The sequence below is a fragment of the Aspergillus costaricaensis genome (genome assembly GCF_003184835.1).
Source record: "Aspergillus costaricaensis CBS 115574 unplaced genomic scaffold BO79scaffold_17, whole genome shotgun sequence".
NCBI classification, from domain to species: Eukaryota; Fungi; Ascomycota; class Eurotiomycetes; order Eurotiales; family Aspergillaceae; genus Aspergillus; species Aspergillus costaricensis.
Genome location: NW_020291817.1, coordinates 47887 through 73934, shown reverse-complemented (window position 1 = coordinate 73934; position 26048 = coordinate 47887). Strand labels below are relative to the sequence as shown.

The 26048-nt window shown below is 50.9% G+C and overlaps 8 protein-coding genes across 8 annotated transcripts; 5 read left to right on the top strand and 3 right to left on the bottom strand.

The window, feature by feature from the left end:
• Positions 1-44: 44 nt before the first annotated feature.
• On the top strand, positions 45-8501 carry BO79DRAFT_287737 (type I polyketide synthase; the record flags this gene model as incomplete). The annotated part of the gene is made up of 9 exons (XM_025688620.1): positions 45-203; positions 272-416; positions 484-1095; positions 1175-1265; positions 1317-2170; positions 2265-5230; positions 5295-5356; positions 5414-7244; positions 7302-8501. 9 exons carry the CDS (start codon positions 45-47, stop codon positions 8499-8501), a joined length of 7920 nt encoding a protein of 2639 aa, XP_025539041.1.
• Positions 8502-9503: 1002 nt separating this feature from the next.
• On the top strand, positions 9504-10836 carry BO79DRAFT_195395 (putative NAD binding Rossmann fold oxidoreductase; the record flags this gene model as incomplete). Its single annotated transcript, XM_025681132.1, has 5 exons — positions 9504-9788; positions 9845-9956; positions 10018-10119; positions 10178-10239; positions 10300-10836. 5 exons carry the CDS (start codon positions 9504-9506, stop codon positions 10834-10836), a joined length of 1098 nt encoding a protein of 365 aa, XP_025539040.1.
• Positions 10837-11299: 463 nt separating this feature from the next.
• On the bottom strand, positions 11300-14893 carry BO79DRAFT_237884 (uncharacterized protein). Its single transcript, XM_025684745.1, has 16 exons — positions 14696-14893; positions 14585-14620; positions 14449-14524; positions 13889-14387; positions 13601-13836; positions 13294-13534; positions 13224-13246; positions 13100-13172; positions 12927-13048; positions 12767-12880; positions 12632-12700; positions 12437-12578; positions 12249-12389; positions 12125-12196; positions 11515-12060; positions 11300-11458 (listed from the first exon to the last, which is right to left on the bottom strand). Exons 1-16 carry the CDS (start codon positions 14835-14837, stop codon positions 11396-11398), a joined length of 2595 nt encoding a protein of 864 aa, XP_025539039.1. The 5' UTR covers positions 14838-14893; the 3' UTR covers positions 11300-11395.
• Positions 14894-15160: 267 nt separating this feature from the next.
• Positions 15161-17207, top strand: BO79DRAFT_266193 (flavin-containing monooxygenase; the record flags this gene model as incomplete). The annotated part of the gene is made up of 3 exons (XM_025686947.1): positions 15161-15455; positions 15514-15922; positions 15983-17207. The coding sequence occupies 3 exons, from the start codon at positions 15161-15163 to the stop codon at positions 17205-17207; spliced, it is 1929 nt and encodes a 642-aa protein (XP_025539038.1).
• Positions 17208-17833: 626 nt separating this feature from the next.
• BO79DRAFT_266191 (putative glycerol dehydrogenase (GCY1)) lies at positions 17834-19140 on the bottom strand (the record flags this gene model as incomplete). Its single annotated transcript, XM_025686946.1, has 7 exons — positions 17834-18123; positions 18199-18496; positions 18561-18590; positions 18651-18808; positions 18872-18879; positions 18934-19018; positions 19080-19140. The coding sequence occupies 7 exons, from the start codon at positions 19138-19140 to the stop codon at positions 17834-17836; spliced, it is 930 nt and encodes a 309-aa protein (XP_025539037.1).
• A 411-nt stretch (positions 19141-19551) lies between these two features.
• Positions 19552-20274, top strand: BO79DRAFT_266185 (gluconokinase; the record flags this gene model as incomplete). The annotated part of the gene is made up of 3 exons (XM_025686945.1): positions 19552-19636; positions 19726-19733; positions 19810-20274. The coding sequence occupies 3 exons, from the start codon at positions 19552-19554 to the stop codon at positions 20272-20274; spliced, it is 558 nt and encodes a 185-aa protein (XP_025539036.1).
• Positions 20275-20782: 508 nt separating this feature from the next.
• BO79DRAFT_148862 (putative isomerase YbhE) lies at positions 20783-22127 on the bottom strand (the record flags this gene model as incomplete). Its single annotated transcript, XM_025678564.1, has 4 exons — positions 20783-21309; positions 21374-21692; positions 21750-21790; positions 21854-22127. The coding sequence occupies 4 exons, from the start codon at positions 22125-22127 to the stop codon at positions 20783-20785; spliced, it is 1161 nt and encodes a 386-aa protein (XP_025539035.1).
• Positions 22128-23337: 1210 nt separating this feature from the next.
• On the top strand, positions 23338-25007 carry BO79DRAFT_148857 (sugar porter family MFS transporter; the record flags this gene model as incomplete). The annotated part of the gene is made up of 3 exons (XM_025678563.1): positions 23338-23465; positions 23511-23811; positions 23871-25007. The coding sequence occupies 3 exons, from the start codon at positions 23338-23340 to the stop codon at positions 25005-25007; spliced, it is 1566 nt and encodes a 521-aa protein (XP_025539034.1).
• Between the last annotated feature and the right edge of the window lie 1041 nt (positions 25008-26048).

Below are 26048 nucleotides of genomic sequence, written 5' to 3'. Positions count from 1 at the left end.
TACCCCTCGAAAACACAAACTGTGAATAGAAGGTCTTGTGCACCATGCAAGACATCGCAATTGTGGGATTCTCCATCAAATTCCCTGGTGATGGTGACACACCGGAGGGGTTTTGGTCGATGCTAGCAGAAAAGCAATGTGTTATGGAGAAATGGCCGGCAGAACGGTTCAATCTGGAGGCTTTTGCTAGCCGCAGCTCCAAGGTGAATCCATCTACGGCCCTCCCACAATTTCCTATCCCTGCTCCTATATATCTGACTGCGGGTTACAGGGTTTTGTTCGAGGTGCACATTTTATGAAAGAAGACTGTGGATTGTTCGATGCCCCCTTTTTCGGCATCTCGGGGACCGAAGCGTGTGCCATGGATCCCCAAGCTCGCCTATTGCTGGAGACTGCATATCGGGCGCTGGAGAATGGTATGTTTGATACGATTTTGTCTTTGGATGCATATAACCCAACACTAGCTGATGGTTGTCGATATAGCTGGGATACCAATGGAGGACGTGAAGGCTACGAAAACCGCGGTCATCAACGGCTGCATGGCCGACGACTACAGGCACATCATTGCCCATGACCCAGATGTTATCCCAAAGTACACAGCAGTAGGATCTACGGCCTGCATGCTCGCCAATCGGCTAAGCTGGTTCTTCGACCTCCGGGGCCCCTCGGTAAACCTCGACTCAGCCTGCTCCAGCAGTCTGATGGCGTTGGATCTGGCGTGCCAGAGTCTGCGGAACGGGGACTCTAACATGGCCCTGGTGACCGGTTCTAACATTTTGATTGGCATCGAACCCATCCTTTCCCTCATGAACATGAGTTTCAACTCACCCGACGGTCGATGCTTTAGCTTTGACACACGTGCCAATGGATACGGTCGGGGTGAAGGAGTGGGTGTTCTGGTAGTCAAGAGGCTAGAGGACGCGGTACGCGATGGAGACATCATCCGCGCTGTGGTTCGGTCCACGGGGTCGAACCAGGATGGCCATACGCCAGGCCTAACCCAGCCGAGTAAAGATTCCCAGGCCCGCTTGATACTGGATACATACCAGAAAGCCAAGCTGGATCGCCTGGAGACGAGATTTTTCGAAGCGCATGGTAAGCTCTGTTCAAAGCGATATGCAACAGGTCCTACCTGAAAGGATGTGGCTGACTTGCTATGTTTGCGGTTTAACAGGGACTGGTACGGCGATAGGAGACCCTATCGAGGCTGAGGCCATTGGAAGCGTTTTTCGAGCCTTTCGCTCCCCGGTGGATCCTCTGTACATGTGAGTCATACTTATATCACTGTCGGAGCAATTAATAACAACTTCAAACAGAGGAGCGGTGAAATCCAACATTGGACATCTCGAAGGAGGCAGTGGCATTGCTGGCATTGTCAAAACCATTCTAGTGCTAGAAAAAGGCCTCATTCCCCCTAATGCTAACTTCGAACAATTGAACCCCAGCATCGATGCCGAGTTCCTCAATTTAAGGGTTCCCACTGAGCTCATTCCGTGGCCAACGAAGGGGCTACGACGCGCCTCTGTGGCCTCGTTCGGCTTCGGGGGCTCGAATTCCCATGCCATTCTTGATGACGCCTATCACTATCTGCTCGAGCGCGGGCTGCTTTCCTCGGCCTCCCACTGCACTGTTATGCACCCTACCCATGGCGGCATCAACGAGAAAAGGCTTTGCAGACCGGCAGTAGATGCCAAGGGATTGGAGGTTTCTCCTGCTTCACCGAGCTCCGAGCGAAAAGCGGCAGAGACATTGTCATCGCAACTTCTCATCTTCTCCACCTCAGATGAAGCAGGCATCCAGCGATTGGCCAATGCTTATGCGCAGTACTTTACAAGTCTTCCATCATTTCGCCGCGATCATGACGAAGAATATTCCTTTGTCAAAGAACTAGCTACGGTGTTAGCGCAAAAGAGAAGCAAGCTTAATTGGAGGTCCTTTGCTGTGGCTGATGGCTCACTTGGATTTTTACGGGATCAACTGCCGTCTGCCATATCGAAGCCAGTCCGTGTCAGCGAAAGCAGATTGTTGGGGTTGGGTTTTATATTTACAGGCCAGGGAGCACAGTATCGGCAAATGGGAGTAGATCTCCTTAAGTACCCCATTTATCGCTTAACCATGGACCAATGCCAAGAGGCCTATAGCAGCCTTGGAAGCGAATGGTCGATTTACGGTCAGTGCATTCCATTTTATAATAAGTCCTCTTGGTCTGCCCTAAACCTTTTGAGGCCTGGACTGGGCAGCTGATACATGTTTCTATTATCCAGATGCTCTGCTCAATCCTCACAATACATTGGATATCAACGATCCAAAATATGCGCAGCCCCTCACTACTGCTTTGCAGATAGCTTTGGTGGAGCTGCTTGCCTCTTTCGGGTTGACGCCACGAATGGTGATCGGTCACTCCTCAGGTGAAATTGCCGCCGCGTATGCGATAGGCGCCTTATCGTTGAACTCTGCCTGCAAAGTGTCGTATTTTCGAGGCATCTTTGCCAGCCGTCTGCGTAATGAGGCCAAGATTGCCACCAGGAGCGCAGGAGCCATGCTGGCCGTAGACCTTTCTGTTTCTGATGTGGAACCTTACCTAGACCGCGTCAGATCAGAGCTAAATATCGACGACATTCACGTTGCATGTATCAACAGTCCGAAAAATGTGACAATATCCGGGGATACAGTCGCAATTGATCATTTCAGATCCATTCTGGACAGCGAGACAACGCCAACTATCGTATCGCACGCCTTACGGACAGGGGTGGCATACCATAGTCCCCAGATGCGGCAGGTTGAGGCAGAGTATGAGCATGCACTGGCTGATCTGAGGTCGCAACCTGACGTTCATGGCCCAGGTTCAGCAGGGATAACGATGGTTTCGTCTGTGACTGGCATGGAGATCGCAAACACGGCCATTTTATCGACTGCAAAGTATTGGGTAGAAAATATGGTGAGTCCGGTACAGTTCTCTGCCGCTATGGTCTATGCACTCTCCCAGTCGTTGGTGCGCAAGGGACGCCAGCAAAGACCTAAAAGGCTGGGCGCCGTGACACGCACTGTTGTTGTCAGTGACTGGATCGAAATCGGGCCGCACAGCGCCCTAAAACGGCCCTTCCGTGAGAATCTAGATTGGGTTGAAAAGAAGACTCAGAGCCCGGTAGTCCGGTACTCCAGTGTTCTTGAACGGCATAGCCCGGCCACTCAATCTCTCCAGACGATGGCAGGCAAATTGTTTTCGCTTGGTTACCATCTAAATTTTGGAGAGATCAATCAGACCCATAAAAGGACAGGGTGGGGCTTTGAGGGCGTCATCACCAACCTTCCTGAGTATCCCTTCAATCACACCAAGCGGTACTGGTTCGAACCAGAAGCGACGAAGAACATCCGACTCCGGCCACATAAGAAGCACGAGCTGGTTGGAGCTCCGTTTCCGGATTCCACGCCACTGGAGAGTCGGTGGAGAAAAATGTTTGATGCAACCGAAACCCCATGGCTACTAGACCATGCAGTGAATGGCAAGGCCATCTATCCAGCCACGGGCATGATCGTCATGGCCATCGAAGGGGCCCAGCAGTTAGCCGAGAAAGGAAGAATAATCTCCGGATACTTCTTACATGACTCCGTCTTTCTGAACCCTATAATCATCAGGCCAGGCGGCGACAAGACCGTGACGCATCTGCACATGAGGCCCTCCCGTCAGACCCAAGAGCAATTGTCTCATGCCTATGACTTTCAAATCTACACCGAGGTGGGTGGTCGGTGGCAGACAAACTGCCGCGGGCAGATTTCAATCCAGTATGAGGGTAAATCCACCGGTGCGACCGCGGCGGAGCAACAGCAACAGCAGCAGGTGACAAGGGCGGATACCGTAGCTCTGCAGTTAAAGCAAGAGGAGGCCTTCTACAAAGAGCAATGGGAAACCGCTCGCCGGGAGTGTCACATGCACGTACCTACCAGCAAGATCTACAAGTCATTTCAAGGAAATGGACTGCACTATGGACCATCCTTCCAAGTTATGGATGATCTCCAGTGGGGGGGATCCAATATATCGATCGGGACAATTAAGCCCTTCGAGTGGAAGGCAGAGCAGTCCGAGAATGCTCCAGAGCCGCACATGGTTCATCCCTCAACACTGGACGGTCTCGGTCAGCTAGGATGGGTGGCGCTAACGCAGGGAGGCGAGAAACTCGTCACCACAGGTCTAGTTTCCACTCGGGTGCGTGAGGCTTGGATCTCTGGCGCTGGGGCTTCCGCAGAGCATATTGACACCCTGCATGCTGTGGCGCACAGCCGGTTCAAGGGTCTGCGAGGCACGGACACGTCCGTATATGCCATCGACAACGGGGGTAAATTGCGGCTGTGGATCTCCGGCATGGAGACGACCTCCATGTCTAGTAACAACGCGCTGCTGGGAGAGGCACATCGGAGAGACCTATGCTTCTCGATCGACTGGAAGCCGGATTTAACTCTGATGGATCGGGAACAGCTACGGGAATACTGCGGTCAAGGCCCATTCCACGGAGACATAAATGGCGCTGGAGTCAGAACCACCGATGGGTTCGATTGTGAAGGAGAGACGGATTATCTACTTGTGCAATATACACGCCGAACCGTGGAAAGGTATGCAGACCACCAAGCTAAATCGGATCTGCCTGTGCATCTGCAACGGTATGTCGAATGGCTGGAGCGTACGCTTGCCACCATGACCTATGATACTCTACAAGACCCGCCGGACATCAAGACCCTAGAAGACCGCGTGTTGAACCAGACTTCGGCGGGACACTTGTACGTCACTTTCGGAAAGATGCTGGAATCAATTCTTGACGGGGCTGTTGAGGCAGCCCCAATCTTGCATGGACAACAAGGAACCCCGAATCATGCCGCTGTTCAGCATCGTCAACTCCTCTGCGACAAGATCTTAGAGGACAAGGCTCTGCACCGTTACATTGATCTATTGGCCCACAAACACCCGCAAATGAGACTCCTAGAAGTCAACGCCAGCACCGGCTCCCTAGCCGCACCATTGATAAATGCTTTGACACACCGTGGTTCAGATGGAACCGAGACGCAGCGCTTCTCACTCTACGATTACACTGACAGATCAGATGCGTGTCTTCAAGAAGTACCAGAGCGCTTGGCCGCACTGGGGCGTAAAGTTTCATACAGAGTACTTGACATCGATCAAGACCCAGCAGCGCAAGGATTTGAACTTGCTAGCTATGACGTGGTCGTGTCCGCATGGGTGAGTTTTCACGTCGAGGGCTTCCTACTCTGTCCGGACAGGGCACTAACGGTCAGCTAACCAGGTCTCTGGCCATGTCCGAGGCCTTACTTCCTTTGTTAATAATGCTCGGAAACTACTCAAACCGTGAGTAAGCCTGTCAACCATAGAATGATGTCTATAGTATTGATTGTTGTTTCACAGCGGAGGCACACTCCTGATCCTCGACATGGTCCGAGAAGATTCATTGAGATCGGGCTTTGTATTTGGGACCTTACCGGAGTGGTGGGAAGACACATGCTCGGTACAAGGCTGGGACAGCCTGCTCGCCTCCAATGGCTTTTCGGGAGTTGAAATCTCGTTTTCGCAAGATTTGGGGAGCAGTCTTATAGCTACGAAAGTGACAAGCACTATCGCCAGGGACTATAGTCCTCCCAAGCGGACTGTCTTCATCATTGATCCTCAATCCCACTTACAAGCCCAGGTAGTGAGCTTGCTGTCAGATATGTGCCTCAGCGTGGGAAACACCATCGAGGCTTGCTCGCTCGGGGACATAGACACCTTAGCGACTTTTACGGATGCTACCCTGGTGGTCATGCTCCCTGAAATAGAACAGCCTTTCCTGGTCGATCTGAATGAAACCACTTATGGGGCCCTCCACAGCCTCCTCAATAAAGCCCAAGAGGTCGTTTGGGTTACTGCAGGAATTGAGCAATCCCCAAACGCACCTCGGCGTCACATAGTGGATGGCCTAGCGAGAGTGCTGTGCACCGAGAATGATCGACTCTCCTTCATCACCGCGCACTTGGACGACCATGTCGCTAACCCTGCTGTGTGGGCAAAACATATTTATCAGATCATGAGCATGAGACTCGCACCAAATGCTACCAAGGCCAGTGAGCTCGATTACCGCGAGCAGGATGGAGTCCTGCACATCGGCCGCGTGGCTGAATCCGAAGAATTGAACGATGCTCTGTTTGAACAAACACAGGCTCCGCCTAAGTTGCGTCCTTTCAAACAATGCCTTCCACTGACCTGTACGATCGCGAACCCGGGGTCAGTGGAAAGCAAAGCAATGCTCTTCGTTGAAGACACCGGGGCCATCGAACGCCCACTCGGTGATGAAGAAGTAGAAATCGAGGTGAAAGCGGTGGGCGTCAACTTTCGCGATATCTTTGTCCTGCTGGGCCGGCTCCCTGATGGCGACAGCATTGGTACAGAATGCTCGGGTATTGTGACCCGGGTGGGTGCAGCAGGAACGTCGGACTTGAAGCCAGGAGACCGGGTCTGCGCCGTCCTCCCCGACTGTTTCCGCACCCTAGTTCGTTGCCATTACCAATTTGTTTCGAAGATCCCGGATACCTTGAGTTTTGCCGCGGGTGCAGCAATTCCCCTCGGAGGTGTGACTGCATATCATTCCCTGGTGCAGATCGCACGGTTACGAAAGGGAGAGACAGTGCTCATTCACTCAGGAGCCGGGGGTACCGGGCAAATGGCCATCAAAGTCGCACAATCTCTGGGGGCCAAGATCTTCGCCACGGTCGGCTCAGACGACAAACGAGACTTGCTCGAGCGGCTATATGGCATTCCCAAGGAGCATATCTTCTACAGTCGAGACACATCATTTCAGCGACATGTCATGCGATTGACTGGGGGCCGTGGTGTGGATGTCGTGGTGAATTCGCTCTCCGGCGATGGCCTCATTGCCTCGTGGGAGTGCGTCGCCCCGTACGGACGGTTCGTGGAACTGGGCAAGTCCGATGTTCAATCAAACTCCAAGTTGCCAATGCGCAACTTCGGGCGTAACGTCTCCTTCTCGGTGGTAGCCATCGACCAGATGCATTATGACCGACCATATATCATCCAGGAATCTCTGGGCCCGGTCGTTGAGATGGTCACGGATGGCACACTGCAGCCCGCCTGGCCACTTCAGGAATTCACCCTCTCATCGGCAGAGGAAGCATTCCGTTTGATGCAGAGCGGCAAAAATGTGGGCAAGCTGGTGATCAACATGACTCCCACCGACCTCGTACAGGTACACGTTCCCCCCTCCAGACCCTTGCAGGCACTAACGGCTTGAAATTTATTCTAGACGTCTATCCGACATGTTCCGGCATATTCATTCCCGCCCGAGGCAACATACTTGATTGCTGGTGGACTCGGAGGCTTAGGGCGAAGCGCCGCTCGATGGATGGCATCCATGGGGGCGAAGAATCTGATTCTGCTGTCTCGGTCAGGTCCCAAGGCAGCCGCGGCACAGGAGCTCATTCGGGAGCTCACCGATCAGGGAGTTCGCGTCCGGGCTCCCCGATGTGACCTGACATCTTCCGAGGCTTTGACTCGGGCTCTGAATGGGTGCAGGGACCTGCCTGGGATTCGAGGGTGTATCCAGGGAACAATGGTCTTGCAGGACACGATCTTCGAACGGCTGACCTTCAATCAGTGGGATGCTACTCTTCAGGCCAAGGTGAAAAGCACGGAGAATCTGCACGCGCAGCTCCCTGCCGATCTTGACTTCTTCGTTCTTCTATCCTCGCTATCTGGTGTCATTGGCCACATTTCACAAGCCAACTACGCAGCGGGAAATACCTTCCAGGATGCATTTGCGGCTTATCGTCGGTCTCTGGGTCAGCGCGCGGTCGCGCTCGATCTGGGATGGATGCGCGATATTGGAGTTGCTGCTGAGCAAGAACACTTGGCCATGCGTGTGGATGCTGCTCCCAGTATGGCGGGGATCAGCGAGGCCGAGTTCCTGGCCCTCCTGGAGCGGTGCTGTGATCCCGCGGCGGAGACAGTCACCACGACCATTGGCAGCAAGCCACAGGTTCTCGTCGGAGTGGTTACACCGGCACAGCTTCGGGCTCACGGCCACGAGACACCAACATGGCTGACCGAACGCAGCATGTTCCAAACCCTGCGACAAGAATCATCGGGGCCAGGGGAGGCCGAAAGCGCAGAAAACAGTCTCATCACCCCGGGCGGCGAAACCTCACCCAGCTACTGGCACCGGACCTTTGCGCGAGCAGAGTCTTCCTCGGCCGCAGTCACCGTGGTGATCGAAGGGTTAACGCAAAAACTGGCCCGGTCGTTGAGTCTGACGTCGCCATCTGAAATCGACCAGCAGCGCTCACTAGCTCTACAGGGGGTGGACTCGTTGCTGGCGGTCGAGATGCGCCAATGGATCTCGCGGGCCTTTGCAGCCGAGGTTTCGGCGCTAGATATCACGAGTGCACCGAATCTGGAGGAGTTGGCCGGAATGGTGGTTGCGTATAGCGAGGTGAAATTCGATTGAGAGGCTCTTTTCGGTGGAAACCCCTTGGCATTAGTTCATTGCATATTTTTCTCATTTATTCATTCATTTATTCATTCAATATGACAGTGGCTCATCTAACCCGCTTGACGAATGGTATTTGCAGAATCTTTACCGCTTCTACTCGGATGGGCCAGGCATCAATAGTAGCCTGAGGCACTAGATAAAGCCTGGAGCTTTGGCAGTTCAACCCCAATTTTCCCTTGGAGGAAGTGAAGGTAATCAATCCTACAAGGCTATCCTTATAACACCTTGGAATTCATCCCTTCTATAACGCCATCGTACCGTTCTAACCCATCTGAAACAGAGTAGAACTAGTAATACTGGTAGTAGTAACTTAGTATCATTAACGTCGGTCGGTGTGCCGAACAGATGGTTGTAGCAACATTATTTTATATATTTACCCGTCGACCCCTAGTTAGTACTTAGTCGTAGCATTAGTAAGTACTTGCAGAATTCCAAGCGTTTAGATTTGGTGGGTTCGCTGAAGTTACAACATTCATAACTAATAAAGAGTACTAGAGTATATTGTATATTTTTTTTTACTTTTTTTTACCTTTCTTATTTTTTTATTTATTTGATTTCTAAAAAGAAGGGCGCAATATTTGCATTGCTTAGAGACATCGATGGTGAGACCAAATCATCTTCTAACTCGAGTAAAAAGGACAATTCCCGAACTCAACATAGTTGAGGTGCGGAAGTTGTGAGCGGCGGTTCGAGTCGCTTCCCGAACGCTTTTTTTAGTCATTTGTCCGATCGGGTCAACTACTGAGTCGGACTTAAGCAGATCGGGCGGAAGCATCGGCAGTCGGACATTGACTGAACCATGAACGCATACATCGGACCCTAACCAAGACCCCTCAATCATGTCTGGAATAGAATTGCGCCCGAAAATGATAAATAATAAAGAGATAAAGGGAAATCAAGCTGTTTCAGAGCCTTTATATTCTACAAGCATCAATAAAATCTTTTTTTCCTTTCACCATGACCGGCCAACCTCGCATGAAGATCGCTCTGATCGGCCTAGGCCGTCTGGGTGCCATTCGCGCCCGAATTCTGGCCTTCCAGCAACCTCGCATTGAGCTTGTCGCTGCCTGCGATACAAAACCCGGGGCAGATGAGTGGGCAGCGACAAATTTGCCTTCGTCAGTCAAGTTCTTCGATGACCCGGAGGACTGCATGAAGAATAGCGGTGCGGAGGCTGTCTTGATCTCGACAGCCACTGCTACCCATGCCCCGTTAGTCCTCAAAGCACTTGATATAGGCCTGGTGAGCTTACAAGCAACTGTTTACTCATTTGAAATTGATGTCTAACCCGCGATCAGCATGTGATGTGTGAGAAGCCCATCTCGGTAGATGTCATCACTACTGAGGAGGTCGTCGCCAAAGCCGCTTCCAAGCCTCATCTTAAGTTCTTGGTGCCCTTCTGTCGACGGTGTGAGTCAAGCCTTTGAATTTCCGTGCTAAACGTGAAGGCCTATCGACTAATCCAGAACAGATGATGATTCGTATCTTCAGGCGAAGCAGATGGTCATGGATGGGTCACTCGGTGATATCCACGCGGTCGAGAGCTCTTGCATTGACCAGCAGGATCCTACAGGTGAGCTTTCTTTCAAACAACCACCGACAGTCTAGTGAGCTCTAACCGTCTTACATAGGCTTCTTTGTGAAATTTTCCGAGCAGTCTGGAGGTATATTTGTTGATATGGGGGTCCACGATGTCAGTCATATTTCCATTATTACTTAGTCCCTGCAGGGCTCAGTTGCTCACACCGCACAGATCGACATTGGTAGATACTACCTGGATGTCAAGTCGGGCCTCACCAACCCCAAGAAACAGGTCAACAGAGTCATTGCCATGGGTCAACAGGCTGTCTATGGCGAGCTTGCCAAGTATGGCGACTGCGACAACGGATGGGGTCTGGTAGAATTCGCCAACGGCAAGATCCTCACCTTCCACTTGGGCCGCACTCTCACCAACGGCTTCGAGGGGATGACTCGCGTGTGCGGGACTAAGGCCCACTCGGTCATCAATGCAAACTCCACTATCAATCGTGTTGAGATTCGTGATTCGCATGGTGTGCGTACGGCTACAACCCCAGATGCTTTCGTCCTCTACGATAAATCGTTCATCAAAGACTTGGAAGAGTTTGCGGCCGCGGTTCTTGACGGCGAGCCTCTCACTTGCGCCCCCGAGGATGCCTATGAGACGGCTAAGATTGCCACTGCTCTACAGTACTCGTTCCGCAATGGCGTACCGGTATACTTTGACGACAATGGTCTGCCTATCATGGAAGTTGCGAAGGACAAGGCCTAGTGTTTTACATATAACTCCAGTCGGTAAAATAGACTAATAGTTTCCTTGGTCATCTTGTGCAAGTCTTACTTCTGCTGGCCACAAAGCCCATAGATAGAACTGTAGGTGTGATACATATGCATTCTGCCTTGCATTGGCAGCCTTTCAAAGGTTACCACGAGGCCTATGTAGACGGGACATTTCGCATTTTAAAGTTAGAGTAGACCTAATATCCCAGCAAATTTTAAGATGGACTTCAAGTTGAAGGGGTGCATAAGCTTCTGGTCTTGCGAACAAACCTATAGGTGTGTAGCAGAACCCTGAGTGGCGGCATCGGGATGTTTAAAGGCCTTTGGCTGTAATTTCTGAAGCTTTGAAATATGATACTGCCTAAGGGATACCTTTTATCTATCATGGTAAGTCAAGACAATACGAGCATCGTATTACACTTGTTAAGAACATATTTGTTTGGAACGAAATTTGACTCCACTACTAGAGCATGCCAAATGGTTGTAGTGATCCGACCTCCCGACGGAGGAAAGTTAGAGAGACTCGGCTCGGGAGTCATCATCATATCTGCCTACTCCACTGGAATGCCTCCCAAAATATCCTGCAGCAGCATTGGATCCCAAAAGTCTTGTAACTGTGTGGTATGTGTCAGTTCGAACAATGGGCGTACGCTGGGATAGTGATGCTCACAAGTTCGTTTGTCGAGTCGGGGGTCACCATAGGAAGGGATGAGCCTGGGATCATGATATTATCTCCAAATCCCAGCTCACCTTGAGGGGCTCTGTGAATATGCCCATGCGGCGATGTGTTCGAGACATCAAAGCTCTCATGAGAATCGGTCGGCGTCTCAGCAAGCTGAATAGTGCGGATAGTCGGACGACCTTGACCAGCCCGTTCAATCAACCTGGTCCGCCAACCGAGCAGCTCGACATCCTCACTATCCTCTCTGTCTTCTCGACTAATTTCCTGCCTGTCCGGATCGCCCTGGTCTCGCTGCGAGTCGGCCTGTTGGGCGGCGGTAGACGCTGTGGCAATTTTGGACGATGCCCGAGCGCGCAGTTTCGAAAGCCACTGCAGATTACGGCAGTATCTCGGAGTGTTGGCGCCGTGCTGAACCAAAGAAGTGAATAGATTGATCGCGGCATCAACCTGCGTAAGAGCAAAAGTAGCCATTGAATTCTTGGGATCGCGCAACACCAACGTCCCTAAGCAGAGAGCCGAACCAAACACGTGATACTATTGTGCCATACACCATCAGATATTATGGTCTCTCATTGACAAAGGAAATGGTTTCTCCTACCCAGAAATTCCATTGTCTGGTGCTGACCGCGGGAAAGCGGGTATGAATGTCGTCAACAATAGCAATGATGATCTACCAATGTTAAGCAGAGATCATAATTGGACAGCCTAAAGGATGGCCTTACCCCGCAACGCTCGATCACTGTGAGAAATGAGGGCGCATATATGGATTTTGTACGTTCGTTGATGTCGTAGAGCGCCTTGGCATAATAAGGCCGATGTAAATTGATTATCGTCTCCGATATGTTAAGTGCAAGATTAATTTGCTGATTCGATCAGCAGACGCACGAATGGAGGGGATGGGCAGACAAACTTGGAAGGATATGGTCATTGACCTCCGGGATGGTTCTGGTGATGCTTCGATTGCCGCCTGGACGTGGGGATACCGAGAGGGCATGGACAGGAACGCTGCTCGACAACGAAGGGAGAAGGGAAGGTTGCGCTCAAAGTCCGCCCTCGGTAGGGTTAGCATGCGAATATATTGCAATTGTCGAACAGGAGGACGTACAGCCTAATATCTAGATCGGTGACAGCAGAGTACGGTGGTTTCCGTACTTTCATGGCCATATGGAGAATTCTTCAGCCTCATTAGCCCCGAAGCAATAACAAACAAAGCAGGGTTGGGTAACAATGAAGTACACACTCGGAAGAAAGCTGAGATAGCTCGAATCGTAGTCTCGAATAGCTCTTCTCCTGGCTTACATGGAGCGGCTCGGCAGGGAATTCGACGTCGCAATGCTCAGGATTAATCGCGCACCTGACCGACATCAGAACTGCAATAAGCCTACAGGCGATATCCATACGGCCTCGAAAAGCAATGAGCCTGAAAGGTATCGGCAGCATTCAGCTCCCAGAAGACCTTGCGTCTCTCCTCAATCACATCTTGAGAGAGGTTCCAGCGGGCACCGTCCCGGTGCATACCCATCTACAGATGGACCCATTAGATGCTGTCGTCACATCAAGGAGCCATGCTTACCGCTTGGACTAATCGCATGACCAGTCCCCACAGAGGCCAGGAATTGTCACCTCTTCCGCCTTTATCCAGTTGTCTACCCCAGATGTTAGGCTGAAGAAATTACGCAACGAAGGGGTTCCTATACAAATGCAGATGCGCCATCAAATGCTAGCAAATATTAGTAGCTGATCGGGCGCGATTAACTGAAGACTTACTAAGGTCTGGAGACCGGCTACCATGTTATTTGAGAGGAAGCGTCCTTTGACCAGAGCCAGCTCCGAGAGGTGTAGCCAGTCTTCGGTTGATGGATCGTAGTTGGGCATCTCAATATTGAACAAGGTGCCCTGAGCCAGGATGATAAAAACGAGTGCAATCTCCTGTGGATTGACTTGTGGGGATAAAGACATCCCACTTGAATTTGCGTAGACTCGGTCAAATGTCTTATCGAAAGTGGCTCTGGGAGCCACATCATGACTAAACCTTTGTCAGGGCCATCTTTCGTACTGGGTCTCCGACACTCACTGCCAAGCACAGTAGCGATAGTACGACGCAACCAATGTCTCCGCCTCCTCTCTTGGCGGCAGGCGGGAGAGCAGTTCGCGAGTACTGATATGAGAGGCTGCAACGTTAAAAGGAAAGGCGATGGGAGCAGTACCGGGAGTTAACCGACCAGGCTGAGATCGAATCGGTTCTTGGATTATTTTGGGAGAAGGAGCGCGAGTAACCGGCGGACTGTCTGATATGTCTTGTGTTTCGGACTACCATTTATACTCTTAGCGGACTGAGTGCCGTTCCAGCAAGGAGACGTACTTCTTTCAACCATTCACTGCCCGCAGTCGGTCCCAAGTATTTTGACCGACCTCCTTTGCCCAACATCAATGTGCCGTAGGAGCCGCTCTGTTCACCCACCCCGAGAGGCTGTGCGGCGGAGTTGTGGAGGCCAATATCCTTGCCTGAATCACCGTGGCCAGCCAGAGGATTTCGGCTTGTGAGCACCGGAGGAGAGTTCTGTAAGGAGTCGGACTGTAGCACATGGGCGAGGAGGGCAAGTTGTTCATCCCGTCTGCCGCTATGCTGCGGCGGCAGGTTCCGACCCGGATCGTCCGCGGAGCCCTGCGCAGCGACGATAGCTTGGCCATGATTGTGATGCTGGGAGAAGTCATGTTGTGGTAGCAATTCCCATCTTTGTCTGTGGTGAGGGCCAGATTCATGGGTTGCAGGTGAAAGGCGAGTAATTCCGTCCGGGGATTGCGAGGGCTGATCATGCCCGGCAGCCTGGCGCGGTCTTTGGTGCACCTCAGACTCTCTGCTATGATACTGACTCAGCTGGTGACAGACATGAACGCAGGGATAACGAGAGAAACACACACCGTGACGGTGTTTGGTCGGTTATCCCCGGATTACAGAACGGGGCCCGGCCTCGACGGACACAGTTGGAGCATGGCACTGCAATCTTCTTTCAGCCGGGAGAAACACTCCAGACGCCAGATTAGCTTGTTTACTGACCCTGCCGGTCGCATTTCATTTTCAGCCGGCGGCATTCTGACAGCCCTAGCGTTAGCCATTGCGTGACCGCTTCTGAAGCAGCCCATACTGCAGGGCTTGGATGGCACCAACCTGCGCAGCTGAGAGAGGGCCGTTGTCTCCTTTGTTTTTTGGGCGGCCCCTGCGTGTCCCCGGCCTCGTTATTCCGGCGCGGAGAACCAGCGCCTCTGCCCGATGCGTGGGAGAGGTCCGATCCTGGCTGTTTGACCATCATGCCATGGGAATCGGACGATATGATGGAGGAGATTGGAGTGGATGGGACAAACAAAGCGCCCGGAGTCAATTCATCCAGAGACACAGGCAAAAGTCGTCGGCATCGGGTGGACGGGCTTGATTATGTCCGGTCATGTGACCAGAACTATATCCGACGCCCCAATCACCCGTTTATCTCCGGTCACCTGGATGGAAGCATGCAGCAGAGCTGTCTATTGAAAAAGGGCACGAGAGTAACTGCAGCGACATGTAGAGAAATATGGAAAGGATGCTTATCTTGTCAGCGTCTGGTACATTCCCAAGGTTCTCTTTACATCGATCGCAATGGCTGTCACCATGCATGATTCTGTCCTGGACAGCAGCAAAGCCAACATGACCGATATCAAGGCCGAAGCCGTGGTTAAGGAGCTGGAATGCCATCCCTCAAAGCCTCCGGTCGACGACAACTTTATGTACGACTTCAAATATAATCATGTCTTGCCCAGTTCAGATGTTTTGGGGATCGAAGTTCCCACGGACTGCGATGCTCAAAGGGAAGCCGAAGACATCGTGGCGCGGCTGTCGCAGACCATGGGAGCTGGGGATGCTCAGGCATTTGCTGAGGTGTTCCTTCCATATGGTGAGCTTTACTTTTACGAGCCCGTGCAGGCATCCCTTAACATGTCCTTCTCATACAGGAGTTTGGCGGGACAAGTTGACCTTCACCTGGGATTACCGCACTTTCAATTTTCACCCGGCAATCTTCAAGGCTGCGACGGACCTTTTCCCTAAAACGAAAGCCACCAACTTCAAATTCCTCACCCCGGCTCCGACTATTTCCCGGCCCTATCCGGACTTTGCTCAGCTGCAATTCGTCGTGTCCTTTGAGACTGAAGTCGTGCTTTCTTCAGCCGTTATCAATGCGGTCTTCACTCGGGAGGGGTGGAAGATTTACACAATGCACACGGTTGCAGAGAAGCTGAAACAATTTCCCGAAGCTCCTCCTTCCGACGGGCATATGACGGGTCCCATCAGCTGGGAGAAGCAAAGAGCTGCGGAAATCGACGCTGCCAACCCCGAGATCCTGATCATTGGTGGAGGCCAGAAGTTAGTCTGTTTCTTCCATATCTCGTTTCATTAAGACTGACTCTTTTTTCTCTTAAATAGTGGTCTTGCGCTAGCTGCCAGATGTAAGGCACTTGGTATGGATAGCCTCATCATTGAGCGCAGCGAAGAGATCGGCGATGTCTGGAAGAAGCGTTATGAGTACCTATCGCTTCACTTCCCCCACTGGGCTGATGATTTGCCTTACTTTCCATACCCTAAGCTTTGGCCCACGTACACACCCGCTCAGAAGCAAGGAATGTATATGAAGTGGTATGCGGAGGCATTGGAGTTAAATGTTTGGACCAAATCGGAGGTCGTGAAGGCAGAGCAAGACGACCAGCATAACTGGACGGTCGTGATTAACAAAGAAGGCCACGAAACCAGACAACTGCACCCCAAGCAGGTCATCATAGCTACCTCCCTTTGCGGCGTTCCCATGACCCCGGATATTCCCGGGATGGCCGATTTCAAGGGTGGTGTTATCCGCCACTCAACGGCCCACGACAGTGCGCGTGAGTTTGTGGGTAAGAAGGTCTGTGTCGTTGGTACCTCATCCTCTGGCTTCGATACGGCCTTCGATTGTTCGCGCCGGGGCATCGATGTTACACTTCTTCAGCGGTCCCCAACCTACATCATGTCTCTGACCCATTCCGTCCCGCGCACAATCGGTAACTATGGTCCTGACGCCGAAGGCAACCGGCCTAGCCATGAAGAACAAGACCGTCTTTTCTTTGCCACCCCTACTGGGCCCGGAGAAGAACTCGCCAGGCGTAATGCTAAGGTGTTGGAAGACCTTGACCGGCCTCTTCTGGATGCACTCCATGCTCGTAGTCTCCGGACCTGGCGTGGTCAGCGCGGCACGGGCGGTTCCACCCTCGGCCAGACCCGCAACGGTGGCTTCTATTTCGATGCCGGTGCGTGTGAGCACATCATCAATGGCAAGATCAAGGTGGAGCCAGGATACATTGAGCGATTCACCGAGGACAAGGTAATCCTCAACGATGGGCGTGAGCGCCAATTCGACCTGATTGTCTTCGCAACTGGCTTCTCCAACACCATTGACTCGATCCGTGCCACTCTAGGTGACAAGATCGCCGACCAGTGCGGTCCCATCTGGGGTATAGATGAGGAGGGCGAGTTCAAAACTGCGTACCGGGAGACTGGAGTGCCCAACCTCTGGCTCATGGTCGGCTATCTCCCCTACACCCGCTTCCATTCCAAACTACTTGCTATGCGCATAAAGGCTCTGATGGAAGGTATATCTCCGGCTCCATACAAGAACTAGACCTTAGATTCTCTCCACCCAAGGACCTCATAGACAATACAACTACAATAAACATGGTTTTCTGAAAGTGTCTGTATGGTCATTTGCTTGGAAGATTATTACGTGGGTAGAATCTAATTAACCTCACCTCAAGGGAAGGGAAGATGTACGTCTCGTGGCCTGTCTAGCCTAAGTACCAGAGTTCAACACATCCATCCTTTCCGATAACAACATTTCAAGGATCTCATTTTACGGAACCATAATAAATTCTGATAAATGTTTTATCTGCTGCATGTATTCCAAGAAGAAATAGTAAAGTCACATTATAACCTGGAGGCCTTTGTGCAACATCTGGCCAGAAGGACAAACCGAAGGTTCACGTGTAACTGGGGAACCATCGGAGAAAACAAGATTTATGGATAGATTATGCCAAGGGTTCGTCATTAGGCTAGACTCGGGTCGGTCCACCCCATAGTGGCACATTCATTGCTGAATTTAGGAAATATAGTATAGCCTTACACATAAATGGCGGTCTTCATTGGAAAAGAATACTACCTTCGTAGGATTCGTGACAGAGTCTACTCAGCATTCACTTCCTAGTTTCCATGGATTGAAGCCTTCTATAATCACACAGAGTTATATGAGCTTTACTGCGACTTCACCGGACCGTACCAGTCCGCGAAGCCCAGATCAAATCCCCACAGCGGCGTATTCAAGCGTTTCGCCTTGCCCGCAGCCGCCATTCCGTCCAGCACATACAGATCCTCTTTAGATAGTGAAATAACCTCTCTGTTACTAGCAATGCGCTTCTCACTCACCGATTTCGGAAGAACAACCACGCCTTTGTTGACGTGGTAGCTGATGAGGATCGTGGCGGCGGAAACTCCATTCTTATCCGCAATCTGTTGGATCTCAGGATCTGACATGATAGGAGCCCCTAGCAAAAGACATCTTAGTAATTTGCACATGGCTTTTGTGGGACACAAGAAGAATAGCTAGATGAATTACTCACCGGTAGAACCTAGAGGGGAATATGCTTCGAGGAGTATACCAAGCTTGTCGCAATACTCTCGGAGTTCATGTTGAGGGAGGAAAGGATGCAGCTCAACTTGGTTTACAGCCGGCACAACGGTCCATGTCTTGCGGAGCTCCTCCAAATAGGGAATGGACCAGTTTGCGAGCCCAATCGCCTTGACCATACCAGCTTTGTAAACCTCCTCCATCTGGCGCCAGGTCTCATTCTGATCCCACGATCGGTCCACCGAGCGGGTGCCATCCGGGTTTACCGGCAGAAGCTCGCTCGTCTCATTCTACATGGAGAAGGTTAGTCGCGCAGGGCTCTGGGGCGGAATGCTGGGAATGTGAACTGCTCACAGGAACCAGTCGAACGGGCCAATGAATAAGCTGATGGAATACTTCGTCAGACCAGATGCTAGGCCTCATACAAAATGACAGTGCACTTACGTAAAGATCAAGATAGTCGGTGCCCAGGCTATCCAGGGTCTTCTGTAGACCCTCCTTGACATTTGGGTGATGTGTGTTCCAAAGCTTACTGGTGATGAATATGTCCTTGCGGGGCACGCCGCTATCCTTAATTCCCTGGCCGACCTCGGTTTCGTTACCTGAATTATGCGTTATTATAACTGTGGCTTGGGAAGACAGCCCACCGCGATTAAAGAGCTCACCGTAGATTCTTCTGTTCGTTAGCCAGCACTCGATGATGAGAGGGACAGCAGGGCTCACTCACAATGCCGCATCAATGTGCCGGTATCCATTTTTGAGGGCGAAGGCCACTGCCTTTGCGACCTCTCCTGGCTCGGATTTCCAGGTTCCTGGGCATATCATCTACGTTATTGAGGGCGCAGCAACGTCATCAGAATCAATGCCACTCACCGAGGCCGACAGCGGGAATGACGGCGCCCGTATTGAGCTTGAAGTGAGTGGGAGGAGCCATGTTGCTGTTGTTCTCTGAAGACGTACAATGGTACAAGCAGTTGTCCAGCAGGGGAGGCCAATAAAAATGGTTTTCAGCCTAACGGATATAACAAACTGGAACGGGGATGTATATGAGGACGACAGGGAGATTTACTTTAGGCCATAGGATCGGAGTTGTGACGCACCGGGGATAATTGGTGTTGGTGGGACCCCGTCATCGGACATATTATCTTGACCTCGGTTGAAGGGGAGTTTGCCCGGCTCACCATTCCGCTAGGATAACCCCCGATCGCTAAGCGGCGAAAAGCCAAAAATAAACCCGATAGAACATCCGGAAGTCTGTACTCACTGTTTGTCAAATACAATACTATGGACCAACACCGAAGAAAGGGTCACTGACACATCTGAACTATGCGATTGAGTGCCAATCATGCCGCTCGCACTGAACGCCCAGTCGTCCTTGATCCCATGCGAGCTCCCGCAAGAACACTCCCCTAGCCATACACAGTTGCAACGTATTTGGGTTGTTACTGGTCCTGCCGGGTGTGGGAAGACAACAATATGTGAATATTTGCGACACTCGCTGGGTGTACCGTTTTTGAAGGAGATGACGTAGGTTGGAAACTGTCCATGAGGGATGGACTTTGAATCAGGATAGGCAAATAAGCTGACTTTTGACACACATCAGTACCATCCCGAATCCAACAAAGATAAAATGAGGAACGGAGTACCTCTTGCGGATGAAGATCGCTGGGACTGGCTTATTGCTCTGCGCGAGGCCACCCTTCAGGCCCTGTCCCCTAGCCAACGCAACAGCTTTCATCCCCCAAAATCGGTGATCGTTTCCTGTCCCGCCTTGAAAGAGAAGTACCGCGAGGTCATGCGCATCGCTGTGTACGGCTCGTCGCAGATCAAAATCCACTTTATTTACCTTAAGGTAAGTGAGGTGACACTTATGCAACGTGTGAATGTGCGAGAGGGCCACTACTTGAAGAGCAATATGGTGCGTTCCCAGCTGCAAGCCCTGGAGGAGCCACAGAAGAGCGAGTGGGATGTCACTACCATCAATGTTGAAGGATCAGCGGAGCAGGTGCAGCGCCATGTGCTGTCTCTTGTATGCTCGGGTATTACCAAAGGCAGCCAATCTGTTTGAAACGTTGGTATGACGTTGAACATGAGAAACGGCTAGCTTTAGAGATGTCTCCAGAATATGAAGGTCATCCAGTAGATTATGTTAATTTGATTGTGAGGAATGTGCTTGGATGTTTTCTTGTCTATTTTGGAATTCCCAACCGTAATTACCTTTCGAATATTAGCTCTTCTCCACTCATCAGACTCATAGCCTTGAAAAAGCTTGATGTACATGAAACAATAGGTTGCAGAGGTTTTCGATCCAACATTTTAGCAACTTAAAGCCTAACATTGACATATGACAACACTCCACTCAAGGCATGGATAGCCCCTCCCTACCTCCTAAGGTTATTTAGAGAAGGAAAATTTGAATGCTATACTCACATATATCTCTTCTGGGGAGGTCACTGCTGGGGGGGGGTTAGAACCATCTAGTGCTCTTCCTTCCATTCTACAAAGGCAATATGAAAAATTCAACTCAATGTCAAGTAAACGTGTCCATGGACTCCCGACGGTCTATGTATACCCTCTTATAGCCAAATGGCATGCTTTATCCCGTTTTCTAGCCCCTCCTTCAGGGCGGCCATCAAAGTCCACTTGTCTCCCCTTTCCCCGTTGATTCCATAGACCTCCACGCCACCCCCTTCTTGTCCGACTACAACGACATACCTGCCGTCGTCACTGAGCCGCATGCCACGGATGACATCAACGCCTGTTCGTACGTGCTTGATGTCGTTGACCTTCCTGCCGTCCTCGGAGAGCAGGATAATAGCGATCGCATCTCCCGGCGGTAGATCGCGAGGCACACTGTGGAGGTATGGTTCACGCTGCGCGATGTGCCTCTCCCAGCGATTGCTGGCATAGATAACGTTAGGGATGGAGGGATGAAGACCGATTTCGGCAGAGTCCATCATGCCTTGATGATCAGGGTGAACCTCCGGAGGGATTATAGTCGGTGCGAAGCCATCAATCGGGGGTATGCCCTCTGCAGGGGCAGCTGATACATCGAAGGCGATGACAGTGTGCGAGAGCTCTCCAATAACGTACATTATCATCTCTAGCAATTAAGGTCAGCTAGCTCCGGAACATGGGATCTCCGTGTTGAGGCTAAGAGTACATACCATTGGGAGTCAATACGGCATGCCGAGCGCCTGTTCCGGGAGGGCACTGTAGCCAGCCACAGACTTCAGGATGCTGAACGCCGTCGCGCCGAAGTATCCAAACCCTATCGGATCCCAGATCCGGGGCGTATAGTATGCCTTGGCTGTCTTCCAATATTTGATGCACATGGCATTGTTGCTGACGGGCCTTGTTAGGACCGTGTCCAATCGACTGATAGGGAAATTCCGGTAGAATCTCCGCTCGCGGAACATTTTGAAGCAGTATCTTGCCATTGCGTGTTCTGGAGATGGGATAGAGGGCAACAGATCCTCCCAGATACTACATGGAGTGAAATGTTAGTAGATGTGTCGAAACGAGGACCTGATGTCGACTAACAGTGCCAAGAACTAGTGCAGTATTATCACGCAACTTGATGACTAGTAAGACCAAATTATCACTAATAAGAACCGTATGGTAAACCGAGTGATGTATCTACCTACAGTGACCAGGCGCTCCCAGAGTTGGCAACTGGCTGGTAATTGTGCAATCCTTTTTCAGGTGATCTATCTCGAAGGTATACAAAAGACCCGACTCGTCCCCCTCGGATAGGCCGACAAGTTGATCCAGGCCCCTTTGCGATGACGATAGCTCGACCCAGGAAGCATTGAAGGGGGCTGCATAATTAGCAAGGATGCTCAACTTTCCTCTCTTCTGGTCGAATTCGAGCGTGGTGAAGTCGGCTCTGTCGCCTGCTAATAGAAGTCTGTTCTGCATAACGGCTCAAGGGGACAGAGATGGAACTGATAAGGTCCACCAGGGGTCATCAAAATGATATAGTAGAAGATCAGTTCCCCATGTACAATGGTATCGAGGCCTGTACTTACATTGACGGCCTAACATCACGTGAATCGGCCGAGGGGGTTGGAACCGGGGGCGCATATCCGAATCACTTTTCCGCAGTGATTAAGTCCGATGTCTGTCACCCGATTCCGTGCCATTTCACAACTTTCCCGGGCCCGGACGTGGAGAGCCATGAACGGATGAGTGGAGGCCGGTGGTCGAAACAAAGACTTTGATGGGGTATCTCGGAGTATTCCGGCTTGCACAGGCAGCCTCCCCCAGAAACAATACTGCCCTCGAGACGTGTGGGGACCCCGCAAAAGCCGTAGAATGGTCACAACGGTTACGTATTCCTAAATTCGCATGTCGTGACGTATGTACTATAGGAGCGACTGTTAGTTATAATGCTGAGCGAAAAAGGTTTTTGTTGGAACTAGTCTTACGAGAGGTCCAACGTGTGGTGCATTACTGATTCATTCCACCTGTCATTTGGTATCCGGGTTGATAAGCCTGGTTGCTGTTCGGTCGTGAATATAGCCAGGGTGTCGCACCAAGAAGGTCTGGGGCGAACAGATATTGATTCAATAAAATAGTTGACCACGACCAATCTGAGAACTCTAGATATATGATACACAAGCTATTGACATGGCCCATTTTCAAAAAGCCTCTTTTCCTCACTACACCCCAAGCGGTGTCTTCGGTGACTGAGAATATGTGGCTCTGGAAATCATCGTATTTTCAGCCATCTAGCAGAACTCATCAAGGCAGTTCATTGTAGACAGAATGCCTATAATCCACACGTCTCCGGCCGCCCGGCTTATGGAGAGACGAGTAAGTGCGTTATTCGCCCAATGACTGACCGACACGACACGGGACTAATAATCATGGTAAGTAGCCGGAGGTCAGGTCAAGAGAGATGTCCGATGCGCCTGTCATTTTCGTAATCCCTGTACATCACTCTAGTAGATCTGATTGGTGCGCTTATACCTTTTTGCCGTCTGGGGATGTGTGTTTAGAGCCGGCCGGCGTAACTCCAGTCAGATATCCCCTGCCCCACGGGCTACTTAAGTGCCCAGTCCTGCCTCCTCAGTCAGGTAAATACAAGGAGAGACAGTCAAGAGCTATAACTCGCTCAAGTTTTTCAATGCATCAAAAGTCGAAAGAGGATGATACTACGGTGGAGCATGATGAGAGGGGCACCCTTGGTGTTGAAGCGCTGGATATGATGCCTTCATATGGACCGGATGGCGTCAGAGGGCTTTTCAGCTCGGGGTATGTTCTTGGAGCCGCCGGCCTTGCTTCTCTTGGGGGTTTCAGCTTTGGGTATGACCAGGGAGTTATATCAGTCATCAATGTCATGCCCCAATTTCATGCGGCTATCCCGCATGCGGAGAGTGAATTTGGCAAAGGGTTCATGACAGGCATGCTGCTCCTCGGGGCATTTGTCGGTTGTATCTTCATGCCTTATCTTGCCGACAAGGTCTCCAGGAAGTGGGCCCTGACGGTGGTCGTTATCATTTTTGACATCGGGGCCATTATCCAGACCTCGGCCCAAAGTTACGGCATGCTGGTTGCTGGAAGAGCAATTGGTGGTATCGGGGTTGGTACACTGGCTATGGTAGAGATAAATCTCCTGTCCCATGCAAGACAGCTTGCTAATTTATCTGGCAATACCAGGGCGCACCACTTTACATCTCAGAAATTTCACCACCAAACCTGCGAGGAACCCTATTAGTGCTCGAATCCATTTGCCTCGTGTCCGGGTCAGTCATAGCATATTGGATAACGTTCGGCATGAGATTAGTAAACAGTGAAGCTTCATTCCGTGTGCCCTTTGGCTTGCAGATGGTCAGCGCAACTCTTGTTGGAATCGGTATCCATTTCTTCCCATACTCACCACGGTGGCTGGCGCTCGTTGATCGGCCGGAGGATTGTCTCAAGAGTCTGAGTCGGCTGCGCGGCCTTCCATTGAGCGATCAGAAAGTCCAGGCTGAGTTCAACGCAATAATCAGTGAGGTTAGAGCCCAGAAACTCATGGAAAAGCAACAACGCCCGGGAGTGACTGGCATCAAGCGAGAGGCCCTGATATGGATGGATCTATTCAAACCGCAGACCTGGAAGAGGACAGCAGTCGGCGTGGGTGTAGGATTTTTCCAACAATTCTCGGGTGTAAATGCCTTCATATACTACGCGCCGACGCTCTTCACTTCAATCGGCCAGGAGGGCGAGATGTCCTTGATTTTGTCGGGCGTATTCAATTCCCTTCAGCTTCTCACCGTCCTAGTCTGTTTCTTCACCATCGACAAAGTTGGTCGGCGACCCCTGGCTATACTAGGAGGTTTCCTTATGGGAGCCTGCTATGTCGTCATTGCTGTGCTAATGGCTCTATATGGGCCCAATTGGGCTAACCCATCGGCTGGTTGGGCCTGTGTGGCGATGGCCTTCCTGTACATTCTTGTCTACGGGAATACATACTCACCTCTCGGCTGGGCCCTGCCCTCAGAGGTCTTCCCAAATGCACTCCGTTCTAAAGGGGTCGCGTTATCAACTTGTGTCAATTGGCTGTCCAATTTTATTGTTGGAATCGTGACTCCGGCAATGATGGCTAATATTGGTTATGGCACATACGTTTTCTTTGCGGCATGCTGTGTTCTTGCAGGAACGTGGGCCTTTTTCTTGGTACCCGAGACGACCGGCAGGACGCTAGAGGAAATTGATGAGGTTTTTGGGAATGTTAGCAAACAAGCACACAACGAGATTACCGGAGAAACTACTTCAAAAGTGGTTAGAGAGGCAAACCGAGTCGACGTGTGACTAGCAATAGTGGGACGTAGATCACGCGGGCTACGACTGATTTTCTTGATAAAATATATAAATTGGCATTATTAGTTACGTCTAAATATTGGTTTCGAAGACTTTTCTTCTTGTTTCCCTGTGATATTGTCGTGTTCGACGACGTCTTGCGGTGTCCTCCCCAGTATCCCTCTTAATGTTTTGGGCCGAAAAGGACCACATTGCCCCTCGTTCTTACTCTTTTTTTTTCCGTACGGTTTGCAACTCATGAGGCAAACAGGACTTCTGATAAACGGGCATATAAGAGAACATCGGGCAGTTTGCACAACAACAAGAAGTGTTATGTAATTCGCACTCTCAGGACGAAGGGGACCATTAAACGAGGAAAAGTGATACTGACATACTCACTACTGTCCGAGAGGCGATCACCAAAGTTGAGGATACTCAGGATAGCTATGTATTCTGTACTTAAGACCACAACCAACAATGACCTCACTTGTGCAGGTATCTATTAGGTAATCATATTGTGTTGGGGAGAAGATAATTTTATGTGTAATTATTCGGAACTCATTGTAATCAGACCCATCTTGGAAATCCGCCTTAGTTCGGGACAGAAATCAACCATCTAAACGGACACTAAAGTCTGGAGCACAAGAGGAATTGTAAAACATACTAATCTAACCGATCTACCAAGTTGTCGCTGTGTTTCTAAATCCCAACACTGTTGGTATATTAGCCGCCGTGCGAGATAGTGTATGACAAACATATATTCTCAAGAATAAGAGTAATTGCAGAGGACGTTCTGCGTACCAGTGTGCCTGAATTGGCTAGATAATACAAGGGAGTCATACGGAAAGATTGCAATAGTAGGTCCAGCAGACGTTTAGGGGGACCAGGAAAATAAGTTGTAATTTTCACCTGAAAGGGTTAAAGGGATCTAAGACATTTGATTCTGAAGGTGATTTCTTGGCTAGGCTGAGGACTTGAACCATCAACGCGCGAAGAATGCACCACTGCTAAAGTTTAACTCAAAACATGCCGCTCTGATCGACGCCACGCTCA

Coding starts and splice junctions, on each gene's coding strand:
- BO79DRAFT_237884 (XM_025684745.1), bottom strand. CDS start 14,837: ATGATGGTCAAACAGCCAGGATCGGACCTCTCCCACGCATCGGGCAGA. Junction 13,247..13,293: donor TAGCCGGTCTCCAGACCTTA/GTAAGTCTTCAG, acceptor AATATTTGCTAG/CATTTGATGGCGCATCTGCA. Junction 12,579..12,631: donor ACCGATCTAGATATTAGGCT/GTACGTCCTCCT, acceptor AACCCTACCGAG/GGCGGACTTTGAGCGCAACC.